Source organism: Macaca nemestrina, chromosome 3 (genome assembly GCF_043159975.1).
Source record: "Macaca nemestrina isolate mMacNem1 chromosome 3, mMacNem.hap1, whole genome shotgun sequence".
Taxonomy (NCBI): domain Eukaryota; kingdom Metazoa; phylum Chordata; class Mammalia; order Primates; family Cercopithecidae; genus Macaca; species Macaca nemestrina.
In genome coordinates, this window is record NC_092127.1 from 172,491,519 (window position 1) to 172,504,948 (window position 13,430).

Consider the following 13,430-nt stretch of genomic DNA (forward strand, 5'->3'; position numbering starts at 1 on the left):
TTGGTAGAGATGGGTTTTTGCCATGTTGCCCAGGCTGGTCTTGAACTCCTGGGCTCAAATGATCCACCCACCTTGGCCTCCCAAAGTGCTGGGATTACAGGCATGGGCCACAGTGGCCAGCCTTTGATATTTTGGTATTTCACATGGAACCATTTTTCTTTTGGCTTAAGAATACCTTTTGGTATTTCTTTAGTGGAGTTCTGCTGGTGAAAATTCTGTTTTTGCCTGAAAATGTTTCTAAACTTTTAATTTTGAAATATTTTTTGATTTACAGAGACAGAGCAGAGGATTCCTATATATCCTTTACTCATTTATTTTCTAATGTTAACATCGTATTTACTGTAATACATTTGTGAAAACTAAGAACTCAACATAGTTACACACTCTTGAACATACTTCAGATTTTATTTGTATTTCTCCACTCATATTTTCTTTCTGCTTCAGGATCCAATCCAGGATACTGCATTACATTTAGTTATTATGTCTCATTAGTTTCCTTTGGTCTGTAATAATTTCTCAGTCTTTTCTTGTTTTCCATGACTATGACAGTTTTGAGACATACTAGTCAGGTATAAATAGCCAGGTATTTTCTAGAGCATTTTTTTTTAAAGGGGCTCTTCGGCATAAACTGGAAAGCCTACTAGACAAATTCTGAAAGAGCTGTAACACCCTATAACATTTTTCAATTGGAGTTTGTCTGTGTATTAATTTGCTAGGGCTGCCTAACAAGACTGGATGGCTTAAACAATAGAAATTCATTTCTTCATAGTTCTAGAGATTAGTCTGAAATCAAGGTATCAGCAGGTTTGACTTCTTCTGAGGCCTCTTTCCTTGGCTTGTATATGGCTGTCTTCTCTTTCTGTCTTCGTGGTCTTTCCTTTGTGTGTGTCTGTGTCTAATCTCCTCTTATAAAGATACCAGTTATATTGGATTAGGAACCCACGCTTAGGACCTCGTTTTACCGTAATTACCTCTTTAAAGGCTGTATCTCTATATACAGTCACATTCTAAGGTACTGATGGTTAAGAGTTCAACATATAAATTTTGGGGTGACACCAACATTCAGACCATATCATACACCTTTCCATGCTTTGAAAGCATGCTTTTTTTTTTTTTTTTCCATTTGTGCAAGATATGTCCCAGCATAGTGAATTCTAAATTGGCAGTTATTTATTTCAGCACTTTTCTTAGTTCATTGCCTTCTGGCTTCCATTGTTTCATCTGTGTTCCATATGTTTTTTATTCTCTTACACTCTCTTCTATATTTCCATCTTCATTTTTAACTGCTATGCTTTATTCTGGATAGTTTCTTCTGGCTATCTTTCGATTCAGATTTGAGGGTACAGTAGAGTATTTGTTGAGACTAAGTAGCCTGAGTGACCGGAGGACATCCACGGGGGGTTGGGAGGATAAGCTCAGGTGAAAATTCAGGGCTTACAGAAAAAATCTAGATTCTTCAGACTGGCAAGGGAAGCCTTTTGACATAAGGCTCTAGTTTTACTTTGTAGCTTTCCCCCCTATGATTTAAGGCCAACCAGTTAGACTCATATCTTTGTGAAATACATCTTTATTTCTGATTCCAAACTGAAGTCATTTCCTCCTTTGAAGTGCTGATTTCCCCTTGTCTCTACTGAGCTAATCCTCAAAGTTTTGGCTTACGTGCCCCTTATTCAATGAAACCACTTTTGATCATTTTAGACCAGTAGCACAGGGACTCCTGCAGGCTACTTAATGTATGTTAGCTTATAGTGTTAGTTATCTTGTAATGTTTATGCCTTGTTTTTCAAATAAATAATAATACTTGAAGGAAAGGTATGTCTTGTACCTTTCAGCACCTAACACCTTAGCCTCAGTACTTAAACCCGTGTTTGGCGCATATTATGTTAATAAATTTATATTGATTGATTTTGTTTTCCTTTGTCACTCTCAATGTACTAGAGAGAGATCCTCTAGCTACATACACAATGCATTTTAGCTTTCGGTCACTTTTTTTTCTTTTGCCCAGGCTGGAGTGTGGTGGCAAGATTTTGGCTCACTGCAACCTCCGCCTCCCAGGTTCAAGTGATCCTCCTGCCCCAGCCTCCCAAGTAGCTGGGACCACAAATACAGGCCATCATGCCCAGCTAATTTTTGTATTTTTGGGAGAGATGGGCTTTCACCATGTTGCCTAGGCTGGTCTTGAACTCCTAAGCTCAAGCGATCTGCCTACCTCGGCCTCCCAAAGTGCTGGAATTTACAGGTGTGAGCCACTGTGGCCACCCTTGGTTACTTTTAATTTTATGGAAGGTGCAGAAATAAATGAAGACCATGCAAATGAGAGCAGCTAGAGGCTATTTATTCAGAACTTGCTATAGCAGGGGATCAGTCATTTTCATTTATATTTGGCAGAAGCTCAAAGACAATGAGGACAAGGGGAGTGGAGAAACTTTATGATAGAAAAAAGGAAAGGGTTAGGTATGTGCCATATGGAGGCTGTCGGCACCAAGAAGCTGGAGGCAGGTTAACTAGAAATGGGGCATCCTATGCAATTGGTTTGGGGAGCACATTTGGCTTTCTTTGGTTGGTGCTGAGTTGGAAGTGGAGGCGAAATAAAGAAAGCTGGTGGTTACAGGCCAAGTCCTAATTGTTTGGGGATGATCACTGCAGAGTATGGTTTGGCTTCCTGCTGGTTGCTGCAGAGGTTATGGGTCAGAGTTTTATTGTCATATCTCCTGGCTATTGTTCACCTGTATATTCAGTCCCTCAGTCTCCGTTTTGGCCACTGTCTTACTTGGAAGAGTGTGACCAGTTGAAGGAAGGCTAGTGATCCAGATCTCCAGATCTTGGGGATTGTTTAGTCGCCTCCACAATCAATCTTATTGTGAGATCTTTTGGACTTTTTTGTGTTTTACCATTATGGTGATAATCTGGTAAGAGGGTGCCTGTGCAGAAGAATTTAAGACTCTGGATAGAATGCAAAGGGTCTCAGGTTGAAGCATCTTTTTAGATTAACATTTCGATTGTATAGAATTCTAAATTGCTTCTTTAGTTGTGAAATGTGAACCCAGGGATTGACTTCCTGGAGTTTAATTGTTGTGTTTGCTATTAACTCTGCTAGATAAGGCTACTTTCGATGAGGTTCAAGAACAGTTTCTTTCTGTTATCACTTCCAAATACATAAAATTTCCTGTTGAAGATCATGAAGAGGCTGTTTAGGAAGATGTTGTGGGGATACTGGCATAATGATCTTGGTGATAGAACTGGGTATGGTACATGAGTTCCTTGAAATATTTTGTCATTTTTGTGTGCAGTAGGACAGAGTCTATTATCTAAAGTGAAATATCTCAATGCATGGGTCTTCTAGTTACCAGTTCTCAGGGGAATATATTCCCAAGGGAATAATGAACCATGTAACCATAAAGGCTAGTGAAAGTGGGAGTAGCTTTGGTGAAGGGAGCTCGAAGATTTCTCAAAGTTCTGCTAATTTAAATTTAAGAATGCCATTGGTTTTTTTTAACCTGTCCAGAAGATTGTGGGTGGCAAGGATAGTGTAGTTTGGAGTAAGGCGTAGTTATTTTATAATAGTTCCCATAAAGTGTTTGCTTTAGTCATTTGATATAAAAGTTGTCATGCCCCAGGTTGGAAACATAAAACCATGCAGCTTTTTTAGAGACTGTAAGGACCGTAGCTTTTTGGCAGAAAAATGCTGCAGTCTACTCTGAAAATAGACATACAATAAAAACATTTTAAAAATCCATTTGAAGGTGTGCAAAAGGGTGTTGAGGCCTTGGTTCTTGGCCATGTCTCACCTTTACAGATTATTCAGGATTATGTGTTGACAGGTGACACATGACTCCAAAATAACCTCAGCTGACTTTTTCAAGTTTCCCAACTAATGTCCATATAAGGGAGTAGGCAATTTGTCTGTGCCATGATGAGCAGTTTTCATGGCGAAATTAAGCTAACTTCCATTTGAAGTCATCTGATGTCACCAAACCACTGTCTTAGGAATTCCAGCGATGACGCAAACAGATATTTTTCATTCTTCCTTTTCAAAGATTTGGCCTAAACATTGATATTTTATTTTATTTTGAGATGGAGTTTTACTCTTTCGCCCAGGCTGGAGTGCAGCGGCGTGATCTCAGCTCACTGCAACCTCCGCCTCCCTGGTTCAAGTGATTCTCCTGCCCCAGTCTCCTGAGTAGCTGGGATTACAGGTGCCTGCCACCACACCTGGCTAATTTTTGTATTTTCAGTAGAGACAGGGTTTCGCCAGGCTGGTCTGGAACTCCTGACCTCAGGTGATCCACCCACTCCCAAAGTGCTAGGATTATAGGCATGAGTCACTGCACCTGCCAACATTGATATTTTATAATTGTCTCTTTGGATACCTCCAGAAATTTATCCTCTGAGGGCTGAGATAGGATCATATACTGGTTAAATCTGCTTGTTTGTCACAATGAGCTGCTAGAGCATTTCCTTTAAGTTTCATATTTTCTCTTTTTGCATGAGCATTTACATTATAATGACCACCACTCAAAGGAACAGGAGTGCATCGAAAAGTACATTACCTTGTTGTCTATTTTTCTGGGAGTTTTGATAGAGATGAGAAACTCCCCACTTTTTTTTTCTCAAAGAATCTCAAAGTCATGTACTATTCCAAAAGCATATTTGCTTTCTGTACATTTGTTTACTCTTTGGTCTTCAACTCATTGACAAAGTGTAATACATGCATTATGTTCTGGCATTTGTGCTGACTTTTACCCAGGTAGAGAACACTATATTCTAAAGAGAAATTAGTCATACCATAACCTGCTTGATAACCTCCAGTATCAGTTTTTGTTTTTGAGATGGGATCTTGCCCTGTCACTCAGGCTGGAGTGCAGTGGCATGATCATGGCTCACTGCAGCCTTGACCTCCTAGAGTCAAGAGATCCTCCTGCCTCAGCCTTGTGAGTAGTTGAAACTATAAACATGTACCACCTTACATGGCTAATTTTTTCTTTTTGTAGAGACAAGATTTCACTCTGTTGCTCAGGCTGGTCTTGAACTTCTGGGCTCAAGCAATCCTCCCACCTCGGCCAGTTTCAGTTTTGAGGTATGATCCATTAACAAATAGTATTAGGTCAGGGTTCTCAGTGGGAGTCCCTGATAAATATGAATACAGAAAATTTCCTAGCTAAGGTGAGACTATTGTGAGGCTCCCTTTCTGGTTAGGGGCAGAAAGAGTGGCAGGATTCAGGGTGCTGCAGTAGTGAATGGTAATGTGAGAGGGAGAGTAGCAATATCCTAGGAAGTTAATCAGCTGGCTGAAAAGTGTTGTGTGTTTTCAGTCAGTAGTAATGTCAGTACTATATGAGGGACCATGAGATCAAGTAGGGAAACTAGAACTATTTCAGCAGAAGTATGGATAAGTAATTTTTGTTTTTTTCTTAATTGCAGCTTTCAACACAGATGAGAGGAAAGCCTTTACAACCAGATCAAAGGTAAGGCTATATATAGTAAGTCATGAGTTTTGATGGTTCCCATCAAGTTGAGTTAAAACTCCAAGGGCTTATCCATATAGCTTATGCATAAATAGACCAAAGGGATTTTTGTAGTTAAAGATACCCAGTGAAAGAAGCTGTTGAAGAACTTTCTTCAGGCTGCAGAAAGCCTATTCCAAGTTTGGGTTTCCAGAAGAAAAAGTCTCTTCCTGAGGTCTGAATCAAGTCATAAAGGGATATTACGATCTCAGAAAATGTGTATGCAATATCTAGTTAAACCTAGAAGTCCTATCAACTGTCATTTAGTGAGAGGTCTAAAATAAGTTTGGATAATCTTTTGCCTAATGAGAGAATGTTTTTCCCTCTTTAGACACACCATGTTCTAAATAATGGATTGTACTTTGGAAAAGTTGAAATGTATCTGTTGAAACTTTGTTCCTTCTCTGTTAATGCTGAGAGCGAGTAAATGGAACCCTTTTACAAGTTTTCTTGTTCTATGAATAAAGTAGATCATCTACATATGATATCAGAACTAAATCACAAGAGAAATTCAGATCTTTTAAGAATTGTTTGAGGAATTGGGAAAAACAGGAGGGGGCTTCAATAAAACCCTAGGACATAATTGTTCAGGTATATTGTTATCTTCTCCAGGTGAAAGCTAAAAGGTATTGACTGCCCTAGAAGTGGTCTAGAGGCACATCCAATAAATAAATAAATAAATAAATAAATAAATAAATAAATAGGTAGAGCAAAAATACACTACAGTGAAACAAGTGGCTTCAGGTAGAATTGATGCCAAGATGGTATCTGAATTAGGTATTACTGGGAAGCAAGGAACAAAAATTTTGTTGATTATCCTGAGGTCTTGAAAAATGGATATTCTCACTTATTTGGTTTCTTTACTGGCAAGACTAGAGTGTTACAATCGCTAGTGCAGGGTATGAAAAGACCATTAGATATAAGGCCTTCAAATACAGCTTTGAAATCTTCCTTTGCTCTGTCTTCAAGGGATATTGGGGATGATTGGGTAACAGTTTGGTACAACCTATCTTCTCTTCGGTTTCTACTACAGTTATTTTTTTCTATGTCCGTAGACTTTTAAGGCCACAGAATGTCAGGTACAGTGTCAAGACCTTCATGCGGGGGTATGCATCAAAGATAATGCAGGAGGCAAAGGTATATCCACAGTAGGCACAACTTGATTATGAATAGAGGAGTCTTCTGGAACTTTAAGAAACAATTCCTCTCTTGCACATTTAATATTATGATTCCATTTGCAAAGAGGAGGCTATTAAATTTGCAGGGGTAGTTTCACAGACCAGGAAGGGATATTTTCACTCAAGGGCCCAGGGGTTACAATTAAGGGCTGGGAGATAGAAAAAATCTGTGAGTTATTTGAGAGACCTACCATTTGTGTGTATGTTTACTCTGAGGAGGAAGCTCAGCAAAGGTGGTGAAGTTTAATGCAGAAAGAGCAGCGCACGTACCTACCAGGAATTGATGAGATTGACCATCTGTCTTCTTTCATTTATGCTACTGTGACAGAATACTGGGTAATTTATATAGAACAGAAATGTATTTCTCATGGTTCTGGAGGCTGGGAAGTCCAAGATCAAGGCGCTGGTAGTTTGTTGGGGGCCTTCTTCCTATGGTACTCACATGGCAGAAGGTGGAAGGGCAAGTGGGGGCAAATGTGTCCTCACATGGCAGAAGAGAAAAAAGAATGAACTTACTCTGTGAGTTCTTTTTATAGTTGCATTCATTCATTCCTGAAGTAGAACCCTCATGACCTAAATATCTCCCATTAGTCCCCATCCCCCAACACATTTGCCTTGGGGATTAAGTTTCTAACATATAGATTCTGGGGAACACATTCAGACTATACCATCATCTATACAGTTAATTCACTTGAGTGTTTAAGAGCAAAGCAGGATACTGGGAGCATTTTTCTTCTTCTGAGAGCACTCTCATTGATTGGAATTGAGGGATTTTTTTTTGTCTTGGTTTTTCTTTTATAAGATAGGACAATATTTTTTTCTGGTTTACAATATCTGTAAGTGTCCTTGTCAAAATGGCTGATGAGAAGAGGGCCACTTACCTGTTTGATCTGTAAGACCATAGTTTATTTTGGGCCTTGTGTCGTTTTTATTCTAAAGCCCTTTCAAAATGTTCTAAGAGGTGTTTAGTTCAGGTAAAGAGCTATTTTCCATTCTAATTTCTACTTTTGAATTAGCCTTCTAGTTTTGGATTTAACTCCATTGACAAAATAAGACGAAAGGGCTGCTGTTACACTGGCACTGTTGTTAACTCCTGAATATTGTCAGGAGGTATGTTATAGTCTATCCTGAAAATCTCCTATAGTTTCATCTTGTCTCTGTTTGCATTACTGAATTATGATACAAAATATTTTTATAGAAAACGTTTGGGATATTGCTTTTAGGAGGCTTTGTTCTACTTTTCAGGGCATTGTTTTGTTTTCTGTTTTTTGTTTTTTTTCATACTCTAAGTTTATTGGGGAAAGAGCGATCCTTGTAGATCCCTTCTCATGTCAGTCCAATCAGCTTTTCTTTAAATCCAAGATTTAACACCTGAGGATCTGGCCCATATATGTATACATTGATATATTTAGGTTAGGTAACCCTGAATCATATGCATTCAAATGAATCCTAAATTCTTTTATAAATAGTTGCTGGTCTTATCCCAGCACTCTGGGAGGCCGAGACGGGCGGATCACGAGGTCAGGAGATCGAGACCATCCTGGCTAACACGGTGAAACCCCGTCTCTACTAAAAAATACAAAAAACTAGCCGGGCGAGGTGGCGGGCTCCTGTAGTCCCAGCTACTCGGGAGGCTAAGGCAGGAGAATGGCGTAAACTCGGGAGGCAGAGCTTGCAGTGAGCTGAGATCCTGCCACTGCACTCCAGCCTGGGCGACAGAGCGAGACTCTGTCTCAAAAAAAAAAAAAAAAAAAAAAAAAAAGTTGCTGATCTTGTTTGGAAGTAGGGAAATCCTTATTATTGCTCTTAATTCATCTTGGGTGCAAAGTTTAAATTCTGCAGTTGCCTGCATACCTGGCTTTTGAGGGGAAATGGATCTTTAGAAGCAATTAACATTTTCGAGTTTTAGGAGAGTTGTTGGGAAAATGCAGGAGGCCTGGACAAGAGGAAGAGAAGGGGTTTGTTGATGGAAGTGAAGAAAGAGAGATATCAGAAGGCTAAGGGATAAAAGGGACATCTGGATATAGGGAGCCAACCCAAAGGGGAAGATTTACTAGGAAATGAGTCTAGTTTGTTGTTGCTTAAGTTGTCAAATTGCTTGTTTGCTTTAGCCAAAGCATCTTTTAGTGGAATAATTCTTGAATCAGAATTTCCTTTGGAGGCCTCTGTGTACCACTCAAAACCTGTTGCCCATCAGACCTAAGAAATCTTAATTTCCTTTCTTTTCTAAGTTGCCCATCAAATAAAAAATTTTGTCAAGTCAAGTGTTTCCCAGAGTGGCCATTGAAGGCCCAACTCCGCATTGACAAAGTTATCCCACTTAGAGAGATAGTCACAGGCATTAGGATTGTAATGAGAGTATGTATAAGCAAGAGCAGTTTTTCCTGGTAGAGAGGATTTAGATTTGGAGCACCCCATGCATGCTGGCTATGGTGTTGAAAGTTATGCTCGTGCTTATCCTGTCTCAGCCCCCGGTCTGATTTTTGCCCCTTTTGAACACAGACCGGATAATCTGTGCCCCCTGGCAGGCAGAATATCAGAATGACCTCTTTCTTTGGATCAAAAGCAAGCCCTCAGAACAAAAAATCAAGATGAAGGGAGAACTTCCTCCAGTTTTATTGGTGACCCACAACAAAATTTGTCCAAACGGATGTAGTCTGGTGAGAACTGCAAACTCATCGGTCTGTGAAACTGGCTTAAACAACAGGGTTGTAGGGCCCATGGCCATGTTCTACCATATGATTCTCCTTCTTATGGAAAACAACACTTTTAGATAGCACAATACAAAATAGAAGTACAAAGGACAGCGCCAAGGATGAAAAGGAATTGCCTGATTCCACTAAGGATGCAAATAGGAACCAGTAACAAAATCTGAGTACCAGACTTCAAATGAATAGCTTAGGAACTCAAGGCAAACAGGGAGGAGTTCCAGGCCAGCACTGACTTACCAAGTTGGCATGGACTTGCCAAGCCATAGGCAACAAGGCACAAGGAGCCCCTGTGGGCATCACAAGTGGCCTAAGGCTGAGGTCCACCGCCAGGGACAGCACAGACCATGTTTCAGTGAAGTCTCCGGGAAAACTGGAAATTCAGAGCTTGCTAGAGAAAGGAGTCAGTCACCATCATTTGCATTTGTCAGTCTCAAAGGCAGGCAGGAGAGTGGGAAAGCTTTATAGTGAAAGATTCAGGTACAGGGAAGAATTCAGGTGTGCCGATTGGAGGTGTTGGCAAGGAGAAGCTAGAGGTTGGCTAAGTAGAAACAGGGCATCTTATGTAATTTGTTTAAGGAGGATATTTGGCTTTCTTTGGTTGGTCTTAAGTTAGAAACGAGTAATAAAAGAGAAGCTGGCAGTCATTGTCCAAGTCTTAACCATTCTTGCCTGATTGCTGCAGAGGTGGTGGTTTGGAAGGTTAGTTGCTACAGAGGTTGTGGGTGAGAGTTCTGTTATCATATATGATCTGGCCATTGTCCATTTGTATAGTCAGTCTATCAAGAGGAAGATGTCATTGAGCAATTACCTCTCATTTAATCATCGTAACTGTCTCTTCCATATCCCTATTTTACAGATGAGGAAAGCAAAGCTCAGGAAGTTTGAGTAATGTATTTAAGGTTATACAATTAGTGACACTAGCAGAATTTAAACCTGTGTGTTCTGGACCTATTTTAAATGATGCTTCATCTTGTAAAGACCATGAGGTTATTTTGATGTTGCCCTATCTATTAAAAATAGTAATCACATACTATTATTAAAAATAGTAATTACATACTATTTGAAAGGGTAGTTACAAACTATTTACTATTTTAAAATAGTAATTACATACTATTATTAAAAATAGTGATTACATACTATTTTAAATAGTAGTTACAAACTATTTACTATTTTAAAATAGTAATTACATACTATTTTTAATAGATAGGCAACATCAGAATAACATGGTCTTTACAAGATGAAGCATCATTTAAAATAGGTCGAGAACACACAGGTTTAAATTCTGCTAGTGTCACTAGTTGTATAACCTTAAATACATTACTCAAACTTCCTGAGCTTTGCTTTCCTCATCTGTAAAATGGGGATATGGATAAATACTTGTTGGATGAGTGAATGGATGAAAGTAATTTTAGAATACTTCTCTTGAAATTGCTTCCAAAGCTGGTATCTTTTGAATACCTTTAATGAATGCATATCTTGACAATGATTAACTTTTGGAAACAGACAAACATTTTCCTGAAGATGGTGAATAAGGTGAGAGAACAAGCTGGCTCAAAAACCTCGTGTGTCCATTCAGTAATGGATTAATTTTGGGATTTTTGCACATTTTGCATGTGATTGACAAAGCAGCTTTGAAGGCTTTTCCAAAGACAAAGTTGCAAAAATAGTTGCATTTTGAGAATAAGAACTCAAGTTTCCAAAAGTTTGAAAGATAATACTCATTTTAGAAAGAAAACTAAATTCTTGTTGTTTTGTGGTTTACCTGTCTGTTTAGTTTTAAGTAGTTAAATAGTCTATGTCATTCAACAAATATTTATCAAACACCTATTATGTATTTAGTGCTGTGCTTTGAACACAGATATCAATATAGCCCTTGTCAACCAGGGGCTCACAGTCTAGTTGAGACAGAAAATTAACAATTGAAATGCAATTCAACAAATACCATAAATACACTGATATATATTAATAGCTGGATGCCCTGGGAACATGCAGTAGAAACAGTGATGAGCTCGTGTATGTTGAACGACTGACTTCTAGGGGAGTGGGTTGGAGGGTAAGGGCCTGATTTGCAGTGTTTACTGATTTCCATGGCGTAAATGCTTCCACCTTGGCCAACGTGACATCATCAAAAGGGGAGTTGGAAGATGTGCAGTAGTATAACATTATATTGAATTTCTACCATATAGATAAAATGCAGGTAAATAACCTGAAGAGCATAGATAATAGTAAAATGTAAAATAATTAGGAAGTGATGAATTTTGAGTATTTTTACTTTGGCTTTTAATACAATATTTGAGTGGCTGTATTTAAAAACTGGCTCACAAAATTCCTGAACATTTAACAAGCAGCTCTTGCAGGTGGGTGTGAATCAGTGCAAGTGGGCATACCACCAGGTGAAAGCAATGTCAGGAGTTACTGTAGGCTCACATAAGATGAAGATTGTAAAGAAACTGAAGGCAGGGATCTCCAGCAGTGAACCTCTAGGTTGTTGAATTGTTACAGGACTGCCAGGTTCCTATGTCAGTCGTGCAGGAACAGACCAATACTCCGACAGCAGGCTTGCAGCAGAGAAAGAGTTTTAATAATCACAAGTTACAAGCCAGGAAACAGGAAGAGTTCTCAAGCTTCAATTCGTTTCATCGAGGGGTTCTAGGCTAAGGTGTTTAAGGGGATTTGTGGAGGGTGAGGGGCTGGAAAATTTGGGGTTATCGATTTGTTGGGGTAAGGGAGATGAAATCATCAGGATGTGACAATTGCATTCCTCCATGAATCAGTTTTTTATTGGGCCTTCCAGACAAGCTGGCATCCTTAGTTTTGTTGGTATGCAGGACCTAAAGAAGCAATGCAAACGAAAGCTTCTCTTCTCACAATGTCTTAGATTTTATCTATAGAGCAGAAAAAGAATGAAATATCTTGTGATAGGCGCCACATTCTCCTGGGGGTAGTAAGTAGCAACCAGATACAATTAAGTCGGCCATACTGCAAACTGGCTTAATAACAGCAGCTGTAAGCCTAGTTGGATTTTTTTCCTCCCTTAATCAATTTTACAAAATGTTCTTGGGGATAGTTTCCGAATGGTCAAACTAATTCATTAATTCAATATCAATTTCTTTTTTTAGGCCCTACTTTATGCTGGGCACTGTTTTAGGTGCCCGGGGGAGGGGGGCACCGCAGCAAAAACCGAGGCCCTGCCGTTAGGTTAGAGAGTTTACATTCATGGGTGCGTGTGTGTGTGTGTGTGTGTGTGTGTGTGTGTGTGAGTATAAACAAACGTCTGGCATGTCATGTGGTGAGTGGTAAGTGCTATGGCTAAACATTCAGTAGTACAAAGGGGAAAAGGAGTAGGGCACTGCTATTTCCTATGGGGTTGTGTGGCAGTAATAAGTGTGGAAATGTATCAAAGTAAAGATTGAAGGTTCTGGCATCTGACAAACAGTTTGAATAAGGCGGAAGCACAGACCCTGCACAGATCTCAACCATCCAACAGGACTGGAACACAGAACTTAGAAAACCCCACGTACCTAGTTTTCACTCTGCTCGCCCGGTCTGCACAAGTGCAAAATCCTTTCCTGAAGTTCCTATTAGGAACACCAGGGTTTAACCAGACCAATCAGCTGCAGCAGGGCGGGGCTCATTTCAGTACCTCCTTTGCCTGAAGTCACCTAAAAGCGCGGACTCCCTCGCGCATGCTCAAACACGCCAACTCCCTCCTGGAGCGCCGAGACGGTCTGCGCATGTGCAGAATCGATAAGTGTTCTTTTTTTTTTTTTTTTTTTTTTTTTTTTTTTTTTTTTTTTTGTCCCAAGGCGTTGCCGTACAGTGCAGGAGGCGAGTTGCATTCTGGTTCCATCGTGAGTCTGGCGTGTGGAGCTGGTGCTCCCGCTTATTCGCCACTGTCGCCACCGCTGTCATGAACCGCGAGAGCTTCGCGGCGGGCGAGCGGCTGGTGTCACCGGCTTACGTGCGGCAGGGCTGTGAGGCCCGCCGCTCGCATGAGCACCTCATACGGCTGCTTCTGGAGAAGGTACCGAGCTGTC

At 40.0% G+C, this 13,430-nt stretch overlaps 1 protein-coding gene and 1 non-coding gene across 4 annotated transcripts in view; one reads left to right on the forward strand and one right to left on the reverse strand.

Moving 5' to 3' along the window:
- Nucleotides 1–609: 609 nt before the first annotated feature.
- On the reverse strand, nt 610–671 carry LOC112427747 (U7 small nuclear RNA). Its single transcript, XR_003019477.1, has one exon. It is a non-coding gene; the product is annotated as a U7 small nuclear RNA (small nuclear RNA).
- Nucleotides 672–5,446: 4,775 nt separating this feature from the next.
- The window catches only part of LOC105487834 (Sep (O-phosphoserine) tRNA:Sec (selenocysteine) tRNA synthase), a 46,876-nt gene continuing 38,892 nt past the window's right edge, over nt 5,447–13,430 (forward strand). Inside the window, exon 1 of one of the 3 annotated variants that reach the window (XM_071093787.1) lies at nt 5,447–5,465. Coding sequence is in view for 2 of the 3 variants with exons in the window: in XM_071093785.1 (XP_070949886.1) it covers nt 13,304–13,417 (114 nt within the window). In the remaining variant the exon portion in view is untranslated. Of the gene's footprint in view, nt 5,466–13,218; nt 13,418–13,430 lie in introns of those variants that run through there. The other 2 variants (XM_071093785.1, XM_071093788.1) reach the window with 2 other exon arrangements.